Genomic DNA, 17,456 nt, shown 5'->3' with positions numbered 1-17,456 from the left:
CTAAAGGTGTATGTCTGACCTTGGAGTGATAAGACAGAACATGTTTATTATGCTTTTACCAGGATCCCAATCGTCTGTACTATGAACCAGCTGAGCTGAAGTTATTTGAAAACATAGAGTGTGAATGGCCATTGTTCTGGACTTACTTTATCCTTGATGGGGTCTTCACTGGCAATGCAGAACAGGTAACACACTGGAGAAAGAACTTTTTCACACAATGTTCTTACGTCTTCCTCCTTCAGTTAATGGTTTTGCCAACCCTGTGCCCAAATGGAAATCTTCCTTAATAAGGAGGAAATAGAGTTGTCTTTTAGAGTCTAATAGTTGAGGGCACTAAATTTTAGGATTTGGAAGGCTTGGATATTGCCATCACTCAGACTTTGCTTTTAACAAATATAGAAAGCAAAATAGAAAGCCCTGTCTAGTTGCCACAGTCATTACAGGTACTCAGATTTACTTCTTGACTTTGTATATATTTTTAAAAATAAATCTTAGATATGTTGTTCTCACTTTAGCCAAAAAATAATAATACTAAAAAAACAACATTCTACTCACACCTATCCTCACCCCCCAAAACACAGTCATTGCTTTTTTTAGCTATATGAATAAAGTAGTTTAGAAACCATCACTGGAAAACAGTGAGATTGACAAACTAAGTCAAGTAAGTTTAGTGTCAGGAATTCTACAATTTGGCTATGGGCTAAACTTGGACACAAATCCAACGCAGTTGGAAGTCACTTATACTTGGCTACCTAAAATACAATTTTGGTAGGGTTACACTAAAGTTTCAGGGGCAAGCCCTGGCTGGTGTGGCTCAGTGGACTGAGTGCCAGCCTGTAAACTAAAAAGTTGCCGGTTCAGTTCCTAGTCAGGGCACATGCCTGGGTTGCAGGCCACATCCCTGGTTGGGGGCGCAACCAACTGATGTTTCTCGCCCTCTCTGTCTTCCTCCCTTTTCCTCTCTTTAAAACAAATAAATAAATAAATCTAAAAAATTATTTTAAAAATTTAAAAAATAAAGTTTCAGGGGCCACAAGTGCCCTTTACTCTAAATTTTACTAAATTATAAAGTATCCATTTTGAACAAGCAAATATAAACAATAATAAAAATAACCTGCCCTATTTTCATCATCCTGATTTTATTCTAGCATTTTTCTCAGTCCTTCTCAAATTCTACAAAATTGTTTATCAAAAACTTTGGTTGCTCAAAAAAAGATTCATTTATCAAATATACCTACTAAGTATAAAGCACATTTAGGTTATTTGAACATGGGAGCAAGAACAGGTTGGAAAGACCTGAAAAATTTATATATATATATATATATATATATATATATATATATATATATATATGGGCTTTACTACAGATATAAAAAAATTTATGTATATATATGGGCTTTACTACTGACCATGGAATAATCCAAGTATTGTCATTGACTTCTTCAGTTTCTCTGTGCACACAATGAGAATACCTTCTCTAAAATTTTTTGAATTTTAAAGATAAAGACAAGTTGTAAGTGGAAGTTAGAATCAGTTAAACTATAATGAGACATATGTTTCTTAAAAATCACCATGCTCTACATATTTGAAAAATAAAAAATATGGGGATTATGGGAAAATAAGGTTGAGGCACAACATTTATAAAGTTGGTCAGAAGTACATACAAAATGATAGGACCCTAATAAAAATAGTATCACAGCTTTATACAAGTTAAATGATTAAGAAATACAATAAATATGACCCTTATGCCTTGAAAAGACATGAAATTTGCTTGTGGATATGTGCACCTACATTTCTACCAGTTCATGCTGGCTCCCAAGCCAACCACCTTGTGTGCCAGAGGAAGAGAACAAAAGACAGCTAGCAAAAGAGAGGAAATATAAAAAGAACATAGAACAAAGAGGAAGACTAAAAATAGACTGAGAAGAAAGATGGGGGACTGAAGAGAAAGGAAAGCACAGAGCCATTCAGCCAGGGTGGTCAGGAGAAAAGAGCAGCTCAGGAGTTATGAAGTGATGGAAAGGGGGTTATCTAAAATCAGGTGGAAAGTTATAACACCACAGACAAATGGTGTTGTTCATTATCCTCTTGAGGTATGTGTACATACATGTTTTCTATAATCTTTATTACTCAGTTCAGCTAAATGTGTTCTCAGTTGAAATTGTGCATAAGCATATGTGAAATTCATGTTATGCTGAAATTGTTATGCGCTAATATATACGCGCATTGGAACAAATTTCTGTTTTCAAAATAACTGTTATAGAAGAGCTGACTGTATGTTTTCTACCACTAATTATAGTGTGTTTTTTTTCTTTTTATGTATTACTAGTGTATAACAAATTGTTAAACAACAACAACAACAAAAAATAAACTTGACCATAACATAAACTTAATTTGGCAGGTAAGATAGAGTTTTAAAAACCAGTACTTATAGAGTGAAGAAACTATCCTTAGGATAGTGCATAATGGATAGAAATAGGCCTGTGGAGGCAGGCTTACTTGGACTCAAATCTGGAGTTAACCTTGCATTTGCTGTGTGATCTTCCACAAATTCATAACCTCTTAGAGCCTTATTTTCCCCGTAAAAGGTTTGTAATTATACATACCTCCTAGGATGATTATTGAAATAAAATGTATTCAAGCATGCAAAACTCCTAGCATAGTATGTAGCCTACAATAAGCATTTAGTAACTGCTACGTCCCTTTCTTCTCACTTTTCCTAGGTGAACATGTTCCTTTTTCAATAGAACCTTCTTTGGCTACAGCCCTTCCCTAGATCACCAAAGGGAACTTTCTCTACTTTTTTCCCCTTTCTTATAACTACAGGTTCAAGAATATAGAGAGGCTCTTGAAGAAGTCCTCATCAAGGGCAAAAATGGAGTCCCACTTCTGCCAGAGCTGTACAGTGTTCCCCTTGACAAGGTGAGCAGGACAGTACCGGAGCATGGAGCTGGGAGAAGATGAGCAGTACCCTGATAGGACTGCCTCATTTAAGTCAAATATTTCTTTCCATCTTCTGATTTTCATATTCTGGAAGTTTGTCTTTAGGTATAGGACAATAAAAGTAGAATTTTGTTCCCTTAAAAATAAGTGTTTAAAGCAGTCTCCAGACATTGTTGCACAGCAAGACAAGGGTAAGACCAAATCTTAGGGTACTAATTTCAAAGGTATATATATATATCCTCAAAATCACTGTGATTGATACAGTAAATATATATGGCCTTTTTGTATGTCAACCATAACTCAATTTAAGAAAATAAAATTAATTGTTCAGTGATTGATTTTCTAAAAAGACCAAAACTTAACTTGGAGAATGATATGAAGATCAGTAGATGGAACCAGAGTGATGTTCTCTGTGAACTTTCAGGATTTGATAATTCCTTGCTCTGAGGCCAGAAATCTGGGATAGTTTGAATAGCAGTCTTGGAAAAAAGTATATCTCCATTTTCCTGAAGTGCCACTGTGGAGTACCATTGCTTTTCTTCTCCATTGCAAAAGAATATTAGCCATGGGAGAGATGCAATCTTCCATTCTGGTGGGGATGGGGGGAATAAGCCCCTAGTAATACCAACAGCATTACCAGAGAGCTTGATAGAAATGCAGATTTCAGGCCTTTCCCCACACCTACTCAGTCAGAATCTGCCTTTGGATAAGATCCTTAGGTGATTTGTTTGTCACATACAATGAGAGGAGTATTGCCCTAGACTGCAGTCATAGTGTTTGACTTTTCAATGCATTGCATATGTAACTGTTTTAGAGGGTATGAGTCACAACCCAGACTGCGCCTTTTTGTTGCCTAGTATCTTAAACCTTCCATTACCCTTCATGTGGTCTCTTTATATCTTTTCTTTCAGGTTGATGAAGAATATCAAAATCCTCACACTGTGGACCGAGTACCCATGGGCAAGTTGCCTCATATGTGGGGTCAGTCTCTGTACATTTTAGGAAATTTGATGGCAGAGGTAAGGGGAAATGTCAGGGCTCTTTTTCTGTTTAGTCACCATAGTAATCAGATTTGTGAGTAGCTCATTGAATCTTTTGCCTTTTGTATTCTGCCTTAATTATAGATTTTTCTCCAGGTCCTTAGAGTGGGAGCATGACCAGCCCTTGATATAAATCTTTCCCCCCAGCAACCAAGTCCCTCATGCTGCCCAGGGCTTCCCACATTGGCATTGTATCTACAGCTGCCCTGAGATCAGGCCCTAGATCTTTCACTTTCAAAATGCCCCCTAGTGCCTTGTCTGGTGACTGATGAATGCAATAGTGCCTAGACATTGTACCTGACAATGGATTTAAATGCTAACTTCTATAAGCAACATAATGTTTCATTCTTTTAAAAGAGATTTTATTTATTTCTAGACTGAGGGGAAGGGAGAAAGAGAGGGAGAGAAACATTATTGTGTGGTTGCCTCTCACATGCCCCCTCACTGTGGACCTGACCCTCAACCCAGGCATGTGCCCTGACTGGGAATTGAATCAACAACCCTTTGGTTCACAGGCCAGCACTCAAACCACTGAGCAACAACAGCCAGGGCATGTTTAATTCTTTTTAAAAAAAATATATGTTATTGATTATGCTATTACAGTTGTTCCATTAACCTCCTTCATTCCCCTCCACCCTGTACACCCTCTCCTACCCACATTCCCCCTTTAGTTCATGTCCATGTGTTATAAGGTCTTTAGCTTCTACATTTCCCATACTATTCTTGCCCTCCCCCTATCTATTTTCTACCTACTGTCTATGCTACTTATTCTCCCTACTTTCCCCCCTCTCTCTTCTTCCCACTCCCCTGTTGCTACCCCTACATGTGATCTCCATTTCTGTGGTTCTGTTCCTGTTCTAGTTGTTTGCTTAGTTTGTTTTTGTTTTAGGTGTGGTTGTTAATAATTGTGAGTTTGCTGTCATTTTACTATACATGTTTTTGATCTTCATTTTCTTAGAAAAGTCCCTTTAACATTTCATAAAATAAGGGCTTGGTGATGATGAACTCCTTTAACTTGACCTTATCTGAGAAGCACTTTATCTGCCCTTCCATTCTAAATGAAAGCTTTGCTGGATAGAGCAGTCTGGGATGTAGGTCCTTGCCTTTCATGACTTGTAATAGTTCTTTCCAGCCCCTTCTTGCCTGTAAGGTGTCTTTTGAGAAATCAGCTAACAGTCTGATGGGAACTCCTTTGTAGGTTATTGTCCCCTTATCTCTTGCTGCTTCTAGGATTCTCTCCTTCATTTTTACCTTGGCTAATGCAATTATGATGTGCCTTGGTGTATTCCTCCTTGGGTCCAACTTCTTTGGAACTCCGAGCTTCCTGGACTTCCTGAAAGTCTATGTCCTTTGTCAGATTGGGGAAGTTCTTTATTATTTGTTCAAGTAAGTTTTCAATTTGTTGCTCTTCCTCTTCTCCTTCTGTTACCCCTATAATTCAGATGTTGGCCCATTTCAAGATGTCCTGGAGGTTCCTAAGCCTCTCCTCATTTTTTTGAATTCTTATTTCTTCATTCTTTTCTGATTGGTTGTTTTTTTCTTCCTTTTGGTCCACTCCATTGATGTGAGACCCAGTTTTCTTTCCATCTCTATTGGTTCCCTGTGCATTTTCTTCATTTCACTTGTTGTAGCATTCATTTTTTCGTCTAATTTGTGACCAAAATCAACCAATTCTGTGAGCATCCTGATCACCAGTGTTTTGAACTGTGCATCTGATAGGTTGGCTATCTCTCAGTCGCTTAAAAGGATTGGTTCTGGGGCTTTCATTTCTTCTTCTGTTTGAGCCATCTTTTTTTTTGGGGGGGGGGCGTCTGGTCATGCCTTTTACATATGAGGGGCGGAGCCTTAGGTGTTCACCAGGGCAGGACAACCCAGTGGCTGGGTTATGACGCTGTATGTGGGGGTGGGGTCTGAGAGGGAATAATGGTGCTTGCTCCACTCTCCATCGGACGTCAGTTCCTTCTGCTGCTTCCCCCAAGCAACCTGGACCTTTCTGGTGCTGATTCCTGTGTGGGTGGGCTTGTGCACCCCATGGGTCTTTCCAATGACCTCTCCTGTGAGGGTGGGAGTCTCTCCCTGTGCCGCAACCCCCCACAGGTGGCTTCAATCAGTGCCCCAAGGCTCTATTTCCCAGTGCTGGGACTCTGGGTTGCGCACGGTGCCTTGGCTCACAATCGCCGCCTTGCTGGGTCTGCCGGTTGCCACCCCTTGGCCAGGGTCTGCCAGCCACTGCTTATGCACCCAGGGTCCACCCACTGCAGTTTTGCACACCTGGTCCCAACGTTCTTTGTGCCACAAGACCCCTCTCTGCCCAGCTGCCCGACTCCGCCCCTCCTACCGGTCTGGATGAGTGTGTCTATTTTAACTCCTAGGTTGTCCAACTTCCATACAGTTCAATTTTCTGTCAGTTCTGGTTGTTATTCTGTTTCTAAATTGTTGTTGTCCCTATCTTGGTTGTGTGAGGAGGCACAGTGTGTCTACCTATGCCTCCATCTTGGCTGGAAGTTGCATGTTTCATTCTTTAAGTGAATAAACTGATAAGATAATTTTAGTCACCATGAGCAATAGTTAGTACCACCACAGTTTGTTTGTTTGTTTGTTTGTTTTGTAAGGGGCTCTTTATATGTTTCATATATTAAATTCTGTTGAGATAGCTCTTAATGTGGCACTCAGGAATTTGTGTCCAGCTTATTTGTGACATTTTGGGCATATAGGAAGGGTTATTTTTCTCAAAGTGTTCCAGATTTACTGACAAATATACTTCCACATTATAGGTTATTATGGTAATCTGTAACTGGGCTCCTAGAGGATCTAGGATGGGACTTAGCTATCCTTTCTGACCCAGACTCCTTGATCTGTTTATATATGATGACTTTCTGCAACTATTTTTATTTGTTTTGTTTTATTTTGTTTTTCTCAGTTCTGTTGAGATATAATTGACATGAATCACTATGAGTTTCAGGATAGAGTAATATTAACCAATGGTTGTTGGCACCAATTCAGTGCCAACAGGAATCCCCAATTTGGGGTGTGGTGAAGAGAGAAATTCTGGCCCTGGCTGGTGTGACTCAGTGGGTTGAGTGTTAGACTGTGAAGCAGAGGGTCACTGGTTTGACTCCCAGTCAGGGCACATGCCTGTGTTGCAGGCCAGGTTCCCAGTGGGGGGCACTTGAGGGGCAATGGCACACTGATGTTTCTCTTGCTCCCTATCTCCTTCCCTTCCCCTCTCTATAAAGAAATAAATAAAATGTTTAGGAAAAAAGAAAAATTCTTTTCAGTGGAAACACCTCAAATGTGATACAGCACAGCTGTGAAAACAGTACAACTATGGAATAGCTCAATAGTGTTACAGTTTAGTTATGGAGTAGCACGGTGGGAGAGCAGCAGGGCTGTGGGGTGGCTCTGGAGTGAGGCAGCCCTGCAGGGGAGGCCCCTCTCCTACTACTGGGTGCTTAGCTCTGAACTTTCTGTTTTGCTACTCTCCACACCAGTCTGCTTTGCCCTACCCTGCTCTCTATGCTCGTCTGTGCTCTGGTCCAGTCTTCTATGCTTTTCTGTGTTTCATCTGTACTGTTTCAGCTCAGCCAGGGAAACACAGTCTTCAGTCTTCTGTGGAAAGGGAAAATGCACTGTATGAACCAGAGGGGAGTGACTTACATAGAGAGAACTCCACATCCCTGGTCCCTGATTGGTCTGTCCTCATGCAAATCCTCAGTTTGATTGGTCCAAAAGGCACTGTCCCAATTGGTCAGAATGGAGCCACTCTAATTGGTCAGTGAAGATGCTGATGGAGATATAGCTGCACAACTCTGATTGGATGGGGAAAACCTTAGTCCTATTGGTTGAAATAGGATTCCAGGAGCTCCTGTATAAGGGCTGGCTCAGATGGCAGAAACACAATGCAAGCAGGCAGTTCAGTGCAGGATTCTCTTTGAAGTGTGAGAGGTCCTGTTTAGAAACAGCTGCTAGACTCTGCTTTTAAATTTGACCCCAGTTAGCCACCAGGAGCCATTTTTGGTAGGTATCTTTTTTCTCTGGGTCCATAAGCATAAAAGTTTGATTATCTGTAGTTGACATTAATATGGATGTAGTGATAAGGGCAGAATGATTTGTTTAAAGTAATACTTCCCTGCCCTAGGCAGTGTGGCTCAGTTGGTTGGAGCATCCTCCCATAAACTGAAAGATCACAGGTTCAATTCCTGGTCAGGGTACATGCCTAGATTGTGAGTTTGGGCCCTGGTTTGGGCATGTATGAGAGGTAACTGATGGGTTTCTCTTGAGCATTGATGTTTCTCTCGCTCACTTTTCCTCCCTTTCCCTCTCCCTAAAATGAATAAGCATATCCTCAGGTGAGGATAAAAAAGGCAATTAAAAAAATAAAGGAATACTTCCCTGGTGACTTTCTCATTCAATCAGAATAAATTCAATGGAATGAAAAAAGGAGATGAATAGTTTTCTTAAAGGCAGAATGAGTGAGTTCATCCCATTTCCTCAAGGACAGAAACTCAAATCAAGTCAAAAAATATCTACAGAGCAGAAATTATAGCAAATACATGAATAAATGAGAAATTAACAGGACTAATGCGTTACAATATTGATAAGAAGCTTTGTGGTCTGATTGTCTGGTCATGTACATCCAGAGAAGGTAGAGGTAGACCTAGAAAGCTTTCTGTTTACATTTATACCCTATCTATTAAAAAAAAGGATTTGTGGCAGCCACTAGAAATTAACTCCACATAAAATTCATGTGGACATGAATTCAGGAGTTCACAAACATTTTCATACAGTGAAGGTATGAAGGTATTTGTTTCCTTTTCATACCTGCCTTTTATATGTTATGGTACAGGATATAGTACTGGTATATTGTTTCTCCTCAAAAATTAGCTTTTTGAGGTATAATAATTTGTCTTTTTATGTTTTTTTCTTTAGGGATTTTTAGCCCCTGGAGAAATTGACCCCCTGAATCGTAGGTTTTCAACTGTACCAAAGCCAGATGTCGTGGTTCAAGGTATGTATTCTTATCCCCAGCAACAGAAACTGTATGTTAAAGATCGATTTAGCCAATAAATGATGACTTCATTCTTCATCATGTATTTTGCTAGACTTCAAAAAGTATAGAATGAACTTGGTTCTGTTTGGTTTCAAAATTGTTATCTTAATTATGAACAATTGTTTAATAAATGACACTCTTATTATTTTGTTATTTGACACACTTTAAAAAAATCAACATGTATTTATTAACCTAATTAACTGAGTAAGCCAACAGCAAAGTTAATCTATAAGGAGACTCTCTTCACTCTTGCCTAGTATGTGGTAATATTCTATTATTGGTCTTCTTTTATTCATTATATATCACTAATGATTTTAGTTTTCTAGAAAAAGATTGTTCCAAATACAATTTGTAAATACATTTATTTAAAAATACTTTACTACTGTCCTGGTCAGTGTGGCTCAGTTAGTTAGAGTGTTATCCCATAAACTGAAAGGTCGCAGGTTTGATTCCCAGTCAGGACACATGCATGCGTTATGTGCTCAGACCCTGACCAGGTCAGGGCATGTATGAGAGGCAACCGATTGATGTTTTTCACATAAATGTTTCTCTGTCTCTCCCTCTCTCTCTTCCTCCCTTCCCCTTTCTCTAAAGTCAATAAATATGTCCTCAGTTAAGGATAAAGAAATACTATGTTAGTAATTGAAAAATTAAAATAATTGAAAGTACCAATTTTCATCTATTAAAAAAATATAGCATCCAGCCCTGGCTGGCATAGCTCAGTGGACTGAGCGCGGGCTGTGAACCAAAGCATCGCAGGTTCGATTCCCAGTCAGGGCACATACCTGGGTTGCAGGCCACAGCCCCCAGCAACTGCACATTGATGTTTCTCTCTCTCCTTGTTTCTCCCTCCCTTCCCTCTCTAAAAATACATAAATAAAATCTTAAAAAAATATAGCATCCAATTAAGTAACAGTGTAGGGAAATTAGTAATCCTTTGCATTATAATTTCACGCAGTCTTTCAAAAAAGTATTTTGGCCATATTTATTATAAAAAGCCAAATTTTTTTTATATCTTTGGGCATAGTAATTCTACTTACTGTATTTCTATCCTAAAGAAATAATCCAAAATGTGGGAAAAGTCATATGTTCATGAAAATATTTATTTTAGCTTATTTTTAAACTGATAAAATTGAAAACCACCTAAATGTCCAACATAAGCTGTATTGTTTTCTATCAAAAAACTGCAATCCCAAAGCCAAGGAAGAAAATGTTACAATATTAAGAATTAAAGAGAAGAAAACAGAGTCATTTTTCTCCTTACTTCCACTTTTAATGAGTTGTCATTTGTACTTCCTTTAAGGCTGAATACTTTGATTCTTTATTACTAAGATAATATTTTTTAATTTCATTTTTATTGTTGACACTTTTACAAATATCCCCATTACTCACCCATCTTTGCCCATCCATATCCACCCAGCCCCCAGCCCCCTTCCCTCTGGCCATCACCACACTGTTGTCTGTGGGTCATGCATGTATGTTCTTTGGCTAATCCCTTCCCCTTGTTTCATCCAGTGCCCCTCCCCTCTGACAGCTGTCAGTCTGTTCCATGTGTCCATGTCTCTGTTTCTGTTTTGTCAGTCTATTTTGTTCAATAGATTCTACATATGAGTGAGACTATGTGGTATTTGTCTTTCTCTGAGTAGCTTATTTAACTTAGCATAATAATCTCCTGGTCTATCCATGCTGTTACAAAAGATAAGAGTTGACTTTTAAGCACTCCCTACTTCTGGAAACACTCCTCCACCATCATCATCATATTATAGTCTCCTGATTATCTCTGCTTTCTTCCTGAACATTCAGTTGTATATTCTGTTTTTCTGTGTTTACACCCTTTGTTAGTTTTCTAGGACTGCCTCCTTCATAATAAAGTTGCTTATATGGCTCCAACTATTGCCTCTTTGGAGAGTACTCCAAACCTTTACGTTTTGTTTCTAACAGTCATAACAAATTTGGAGTTATCTACTCTGTACAAAATACTGGGCTAAGTTCTATAAAGGTATTAAGAATACTAGTCCCAATACCTATAAAATATCTTTACCACTGTCACTTCAAATGCAAGCCTGATCTCTTTCTGTCTCCATTCCATCATTTTACCTCTCCCAAGAAAAGCATACATTTCCACCTTCCTTATCTGTGTCAATGACTTCGCTATTATCCTAGTCTCCTAGGGTAGAAAGCTCGAGGTGATTTTTGACTCTCCAATAACACAATCCAACATGGTACTAAATCCTGTTGTGACGCTCCTCTGAAAGGTCTCCAGTTACTTGACTTTGTGGTTGGTCACATATAGAAAATAATCCTATGTACTTTCTAAACCTTCTTATACTTGACATGCTATGTGGTCATTTGGGTAGCTTTTGCTTATCAATGTATATAGCAAACATAATACAAAAGACCATTCCTCTTCCCCTCCCATGAGAAAGCTTATTCTCCTTTGAGGCTTATGACACCTGGCTATATTGATCTCCCGGTTTCTTTAATTCGTTCACTGAAGAGTTTGATGCTTGGCTCACAGCCTTCTTCTTCCCTAGCTCCTGCTATAGTGCTAGATTTCAGCATTGAAGTAAGTGCCCTCAAATATTTTAGCTTCAAATTTCTTTAATATACATAACCCTAGTAGTCTTTCCTTCTACCTCTACTTTAGCCACTCACTTTGAAGAGCAAGGACCAAACTTTAGCACCACCTCAGATATCTTCCATTTCAAAAAATCCCAGTCTCTGGTCATAGCTGCATACTGTTTTGCTTTTTTCCCCATTAAACTTGTGTCTATTTTCTCGTAGTCTGCTCTTCCCTACTTCTTGGTTGACCATATAAAAATATCTTAATCACCAGTGTACCATACTTCTACTACACCCACCAGAAAAATCATAGCTCCAGATGAATCTGACCGTCTGCATTTTCTGATCCTATATCTGGCCTGCTGAAATCTACTGGAAAAAAAAATCACACAAATGAGCAGAGTGGTAGCACTGTAAATTCATGGTCTCCAGCTTAGCTAAATCCACAATACTTCCTGTTAGTCCTTGTTCTTATCATTAGCCAGCATTTTCATTTCACTCAACAAGTATTGCAAAACCTTCTTTGCTTTAAACACCATCCCCTGATTTTTGGCCCGTTACTTCATACTGGATAATCTTAATATTCTGATCTTTGTCAGTTTCCCAATGCCCCATCACAATCTTATATGTTCACCCTCTTTGCCACCTTTTCTCCAGTCTCAGAAAAGATGTTTCTTCTCTTCTAGGCCAAATTTTCCTTTTGGTGCTTGATTCTATTCTCTTTCTTAGCCTTCCTAGAATCCTACTCTTTCCTTTAATCTTCAAACTCTTTTTCTGTGTTGGTTCTGTTTTTTAGTCCATTGACATGTTCATCTCCCTCTAGTTATCCTATCCTTCCTTTTTCATCCAAACTTCCCTTTCTTTATATTTCATTCATTCTGGAGTCCTTTATAGTCTAACTCATTGTTCCTTGGAAAATTCTTTTGCTTAAGTTATTACCAAACTCAATAGGTAGTTTTCTATCCATGTTATAATAGTTGATCTCTCTGTTTCATTTATCATTTATCTTCCTGGAAACTCTTAACTGTTCTGTGGTAACCATACTTTCTTAGACCTCCTTCGACCTAAATTTTGCATTTTTTTTGTCTCATTCTGAGCTTCCTTCTTCTCTTTGCCCCCTAACTATTGGTCTCCCTAGGAGCTCTGTCTGTATCACACTGTTCTTATTTAGAATATTTGTTCTTGTCTCTCAGGCTCCTCCTATTTCAAACTTTTTTCCTTTTTCTACATCCTTGCTTCTTTCCTCTCAGGAGATGACCTTATCTCCTGTAACAGAAAATATAAGCCATTGGATAAAACCCCCTCACTCTTGCACCCAGACTTTTCTTTATTTGCTCATTTCTTATATGTTGAAATTTCTTGTGGTTGTATTCCAGGTCCTCTTCTTCTCTATATATTCTTGACCCATGTCACCTCTTTCTATGCTAATGCTCTGTAATCTAGATCAGTGTCCTTTAAGACAGCTCCACTTGGTTGTCTCACATGTACTTTAAACTCAACATATAAGGGAGGACCCCAAAAACCCAGAATTATCTTCTAGGGGGCAGGTCCCTGGTAGAACAGGCTTCACCTGCTAGGTGAATGTTCTAGGAACCCATCTCTATCAGTGTACTCGCAGGCATTGTTGTAAGAGTTTATGTTTGGCTTCAGTGATTTTTTTTTTAAAGACTTTCAATACATTTGCCCACTTCATGATGGGTGATTTACGAGTGCACTGCCCACACCATGCTAAGTATTCAGCATTGTCTGACCAAAAAGGCATGACCCCTGTTCCTCACCCTCCCTAGTCACCCGAACTTGTCCTTAGTGACTTGTTTCTGTTTCTCTGGATGAAAAAGTCTTCAGAGGGAAACATTTTGCCAGTGTGGAAGGGGTGAAACAAAAAAACAGCAGAAGCACTAAAAGGCATCAAAATCAATGAGTTCGAAAACTATCTTGAACAGTGGAAAAAACATCTTGATGGGTGTATCTCATCAAATGGAGAGTACTTTGAAGCTGACTGAACTTTAAACATGTAAGCATAAATACGCAATTTTTATAAATAAATTCCAGATTTTTGGGGGTCTTCCTTCATATCTGAAATTAATCAGCTACACCCTCCTCTGACTACGTCACTCATACCTGCTTTTCTATGTGCCTATGTCATTAGATGGCACAACATTCTCCCAGTTACAAATATAAATGCCTGGGGAGTCATTTTCAGTATCTCTCCCTCTTTCATCCTCTATTTTCAATTACTTTACAAGTCCTGGTTTCTTTTACCTCCTAAATAACTGTGAAATCCATGTAGTTCTCTCCAGTACCAATGGCATGATTCTAATTGAGGTAATCAGCATCTCTCCCTTACATTAGTGCAATAACTTTTTAAGTGGTCTTACTGTCTTCAGTCTAGGCCTACTACAGTCTATCAGTTTATTCTGTAATCATCAACATTAACTTGTTCCTTTTAAGATGCAGATATGTATATGTTACTATAGTGATTACAACTCTGCAGGGGCTTCCTATTGCCAACCTCCTTAATGTGGTTTACCAGGGTCTTTTATGATTAGTCCTTGACCCTGTCTCCAGTATCCTTTTGTACCACTGCCCTTTTATACCCTATGCCCCTGCTGTAAGAACTCTTTATAGTTCCTAGATCTGTCTTTTTCTCTGTTGCCCTTGAACCGTTGTCTATGCTGTTTCTTCTGTGTGGAACAATTTCTTCCTTACTTTTAGCCTCACCTTTAACAGATTAACTCCTATTCAGCCCTATAGCAGGACACAGTGTCAGTGTCATTTTCCCTACAGATTACATCTATCTTTGTATCCCTAGCATTTATCAATGCCTAGCAAGTTGTACGAAAGAAACAGTTTCTAAATATTTCATAAAACATAAAATAAATGAAAAGCTGAGTTACTTGGGTTAAAATTATTCCTAGGGTCCCTGAATATTATTCAGTTGCCTCTTCTTCAGTCCCCTCTAGTTCTGCTACCAACTGCATTGCCCTCTGGAGACCCCAGAAGCTAATTAAAATTCAGTTTGGAAATCATTACCGAAAATTAAAATAAAAATAATCCTTAAGGTGACACATACACCCTCCATGATATCTGCCTTTTTAGATTTCTTTTGCCACTGCAGGGTGCTTCATGCTATGGCAATATTGAGGTGTATGTAGTTCCCCTGTGCCCCTCCTCACAACACACCCACATTCTTTTTCATTTCTGTGCTTTATGATCATTCTGGACCTTCTGCCTAAAATGACCCCCTCATCCCTAGTCCCTCCTTTCTCCTGGCTAATTTATTCACTACTCAAAACTCAGTTTGAATATCAACCCTTTTGGGAAGCCCTTTCTGAAACCATTCCCTACCACCCTCAGACTAGATAGGTATCACTCTTGGGTGGTCTCGTAATGTTTTGATCATATCTGTATTTATCTAGCAGGTTATTTTAGAATCAGTTTATGTGTATGTCATTTTCATTACACTATGAGCTCCTACGGGAGAGAACAATTTATTCATCTCTATATCCCTAGTGCCTAGCATAGTACCTCATACATTTAAATGCTTAGTAAATGTTTCTTAATGAATGAATGGATGACCACATGTATTTCCTTGTACTTTTCTCAGCCCATTATCATTCTTCCTCTGTGCATTTTTCCTGTAGAATCTTTTTCCTTTTTATGTTTCCAATAAAAATAATTTTTTTAAAGAAGTAATTGAGATGGTGTTCTATCCAGAGGCCTCTGTAATCACCATATCCTGCATATGCTGTCCCAGACCACAGCAATGCAACACCATGATGTTCCCAAGCTAGAAAAATATACAAAACATAATGGCAAGGGACAGCAAAGTATCAATTTGTTAATTAGTGTTTTGCCTAAAACACTCAACAAAAAGAATACTGGTAAACTTCAGTGAACAAAATGGTACCATCATTTCCCCATTAACCCAATCCAACACATATACCAGCACTAGAGGAGTAGGAATAGGGTGCGTGTTTGTCCTTGTTATTTAGTGTCAAGCCTTCTGAGGCCCCACTCAGATTATTGGCTCCCCAGTCAGTTATCTGTCTCACAGAGGGAGAGAAAACAAGAGTCAGGGAGCTTGCCTGGTCACCCCCCTTCTAAGTATAATTATTACTTCAGAGACATGAATATAAGAGGAACAAAATGGAGCTGTCCAGGCTTGGCAGGCTCTGAATCTAGAGAAATATTACCCACCCCCACACCTCTCCCCAAAACAACTACACACAATTTCAACTGTGGTGTCTTATTCTTTATCCCCAGTTTAACTTGCCTTCTACCATTCTCTAGGTATAGAACAATTCTTATCATTAGTGTGTTCTTTATTACCCTTATAGTCTTAGCCCTGGTGTTAAGGGTATGGATATGAAAGAGCCTTGGGGAATCAACTTTTGACAAAGCTATAACACAGCTCATGTTGGATTTTTCTTATTTAAACATGGAACCCCAGCTATAAAGGTAATGTGGCATTCTCTAGGAACACAGAGATACTTGGCCAAAAACCAGAATGTGATACTCTGGTCATGAGATCTTTCCTTTTTCATTTACATAATATCATCATGTACGTATCATGATGAGTGTTTCATCAAATTTCTCCAATAATCATTAATTTTCTCCACTTTTCTTTTTCTTCCCTTCAAAAAATAATGTGGCTGAGATATTTTAGGTTCTTACTGAAATAACATTTTTCTGTTGACCTCATCTTCTTTCTTTCTTACAGTTTCCATTCTAGCTGAGACAGAAGAAATTAAGGCCATTTTAAAGGAAAAAGGAATCACTGTAGAGACTATTGCTGAGGTGTACCCCATCAGAGTACAACCGGCTCGTATTCTAAGCCACATTTATTCCAGCCTAGGTAAGAAGATTGGCCAGCCTGCTAGAATCAAAACATTATTTGATACAAGCTGGGTTATTTCCTTTTCATTTTATCTTGATCTTGTATTATCTTATTAAACTGGATCTTAGAAAGAATTTAGACTCTTTGGAATCTAAGTTTCTAACACTATATATCCTGAGCAGGCTTGATAATTTTATGTGTGTTTTATGAACTCTTTGGCACATAGGGCATGACTGTCACCAGGCAATATTGTACCTCCATTCCAAGTATGTGCTTAACTAACATGTTCTCCCCTTTCTAGGGACTTACATTTTCATTTTGAATACATGCTAATTTTATACAAAGTAATAGCCAAAGAATTTGTTCTTAGGTCTTTTATAGTTGGTCATGTAATGAACTGGTTGACAACATAAAGAAATTCTACTTCTCTTAAAAAAAAAGACCTATCAAAAAAAAAAAAAAAGAAATCACATTCTCTCATTTAATACTTTACCCGCTTAACATGAAAACTATATAGTATGTGATTTGTGGGTAAGTTTTATAATAAAAATTGGTACATTTTTGGTGTAAAAAAAAGAAATTCTACTTCTTAATATAATATTTTAATTAGTATTTATTTTTATTCAATTTATATATTAAAGTTAGTGATGGATACATTGAACAAATTACTACAAATTACAAGTTTATACAACTTACTACAAATTTCACATTAAACAAATGACTACATTATTAACTGAAAAAAGATACACAGAATTTCAAAACTACCATTGTGGAAGGCTGAATAATGGCTCCCAAAGATACCCAGGTTATAATTCCTGGAACCTGTGAAGATTGCCTTATATGGTAAACAAACTTCCCAGTATGATTAAATTAAGGGGCTTGAGAGGAGGATTATCCTATATTATCCAGGTAAACCTTAAATGTAATCACAAGTGTCCTTATAAAGGGAAGACACAGGGAAATGAGACTATAGAAGTAGATGTGACAACAGAAACGAGATCAGAATGACGTAGCTGTGAGC

General features: G+C 38.3%; 1 protein-coding gene across 2 annotated transcripts in view; it reads left to right on the top strand.

Annotated features, from left to right (window-relative positions):
• Positions 1-17,456, top strand: part of PHKA1 (phosphorylase kinase regulatory subunit alpha 1) — a 132,150-nt gene that overhangs the window by 54,509 nt on the left and 60,185 nt on the right. For both annotated transcript variants that reach the window (XM_045839350.1, XM_045839349.1), the window contains exons 10-14: positions 63-185; positions 2,827-2,922; positions 3,855-3,962; positions 8,913-8,991; positions 16,319-16,453. In XM_045839350.1, coding sequence (XP_045695306.1) covers positions 63-185; positions 2,827-2,922; positions 3,855-3,962; positions 8,913-8,991; positions 16,319-16,453 — 541 coding nt within the window. The remainder of the gene's footprint in view (positions 1-62; positions 186-2,826; positions 2,923-3,854; positions 3,963-8,912; positions 8,992-16,318; positions 16,454-17,456) is intronic.

Source organism: Phyllostomus hastatus, unplaced genomic scaffold (genome assembly GCF_019186645.2).
Source record: "Phyllostomus hastatus isolate PE091 unplaced genomic scaffold, TTU_PhHast_1.1 phas_contig_30, whole genome shotgun sequence".
NCBI lineage: Eukaryota > Metazoa > Chordata > Mammalia > Chiroptera > Phyllostomidae > Phyllostomus > Phyllostomus hastatus.
The sequence above is the reverse complement of the archived record's forward strand: the minus strand, read 5'-3'. Positions and strand labels throughout refer to the sequence as shown.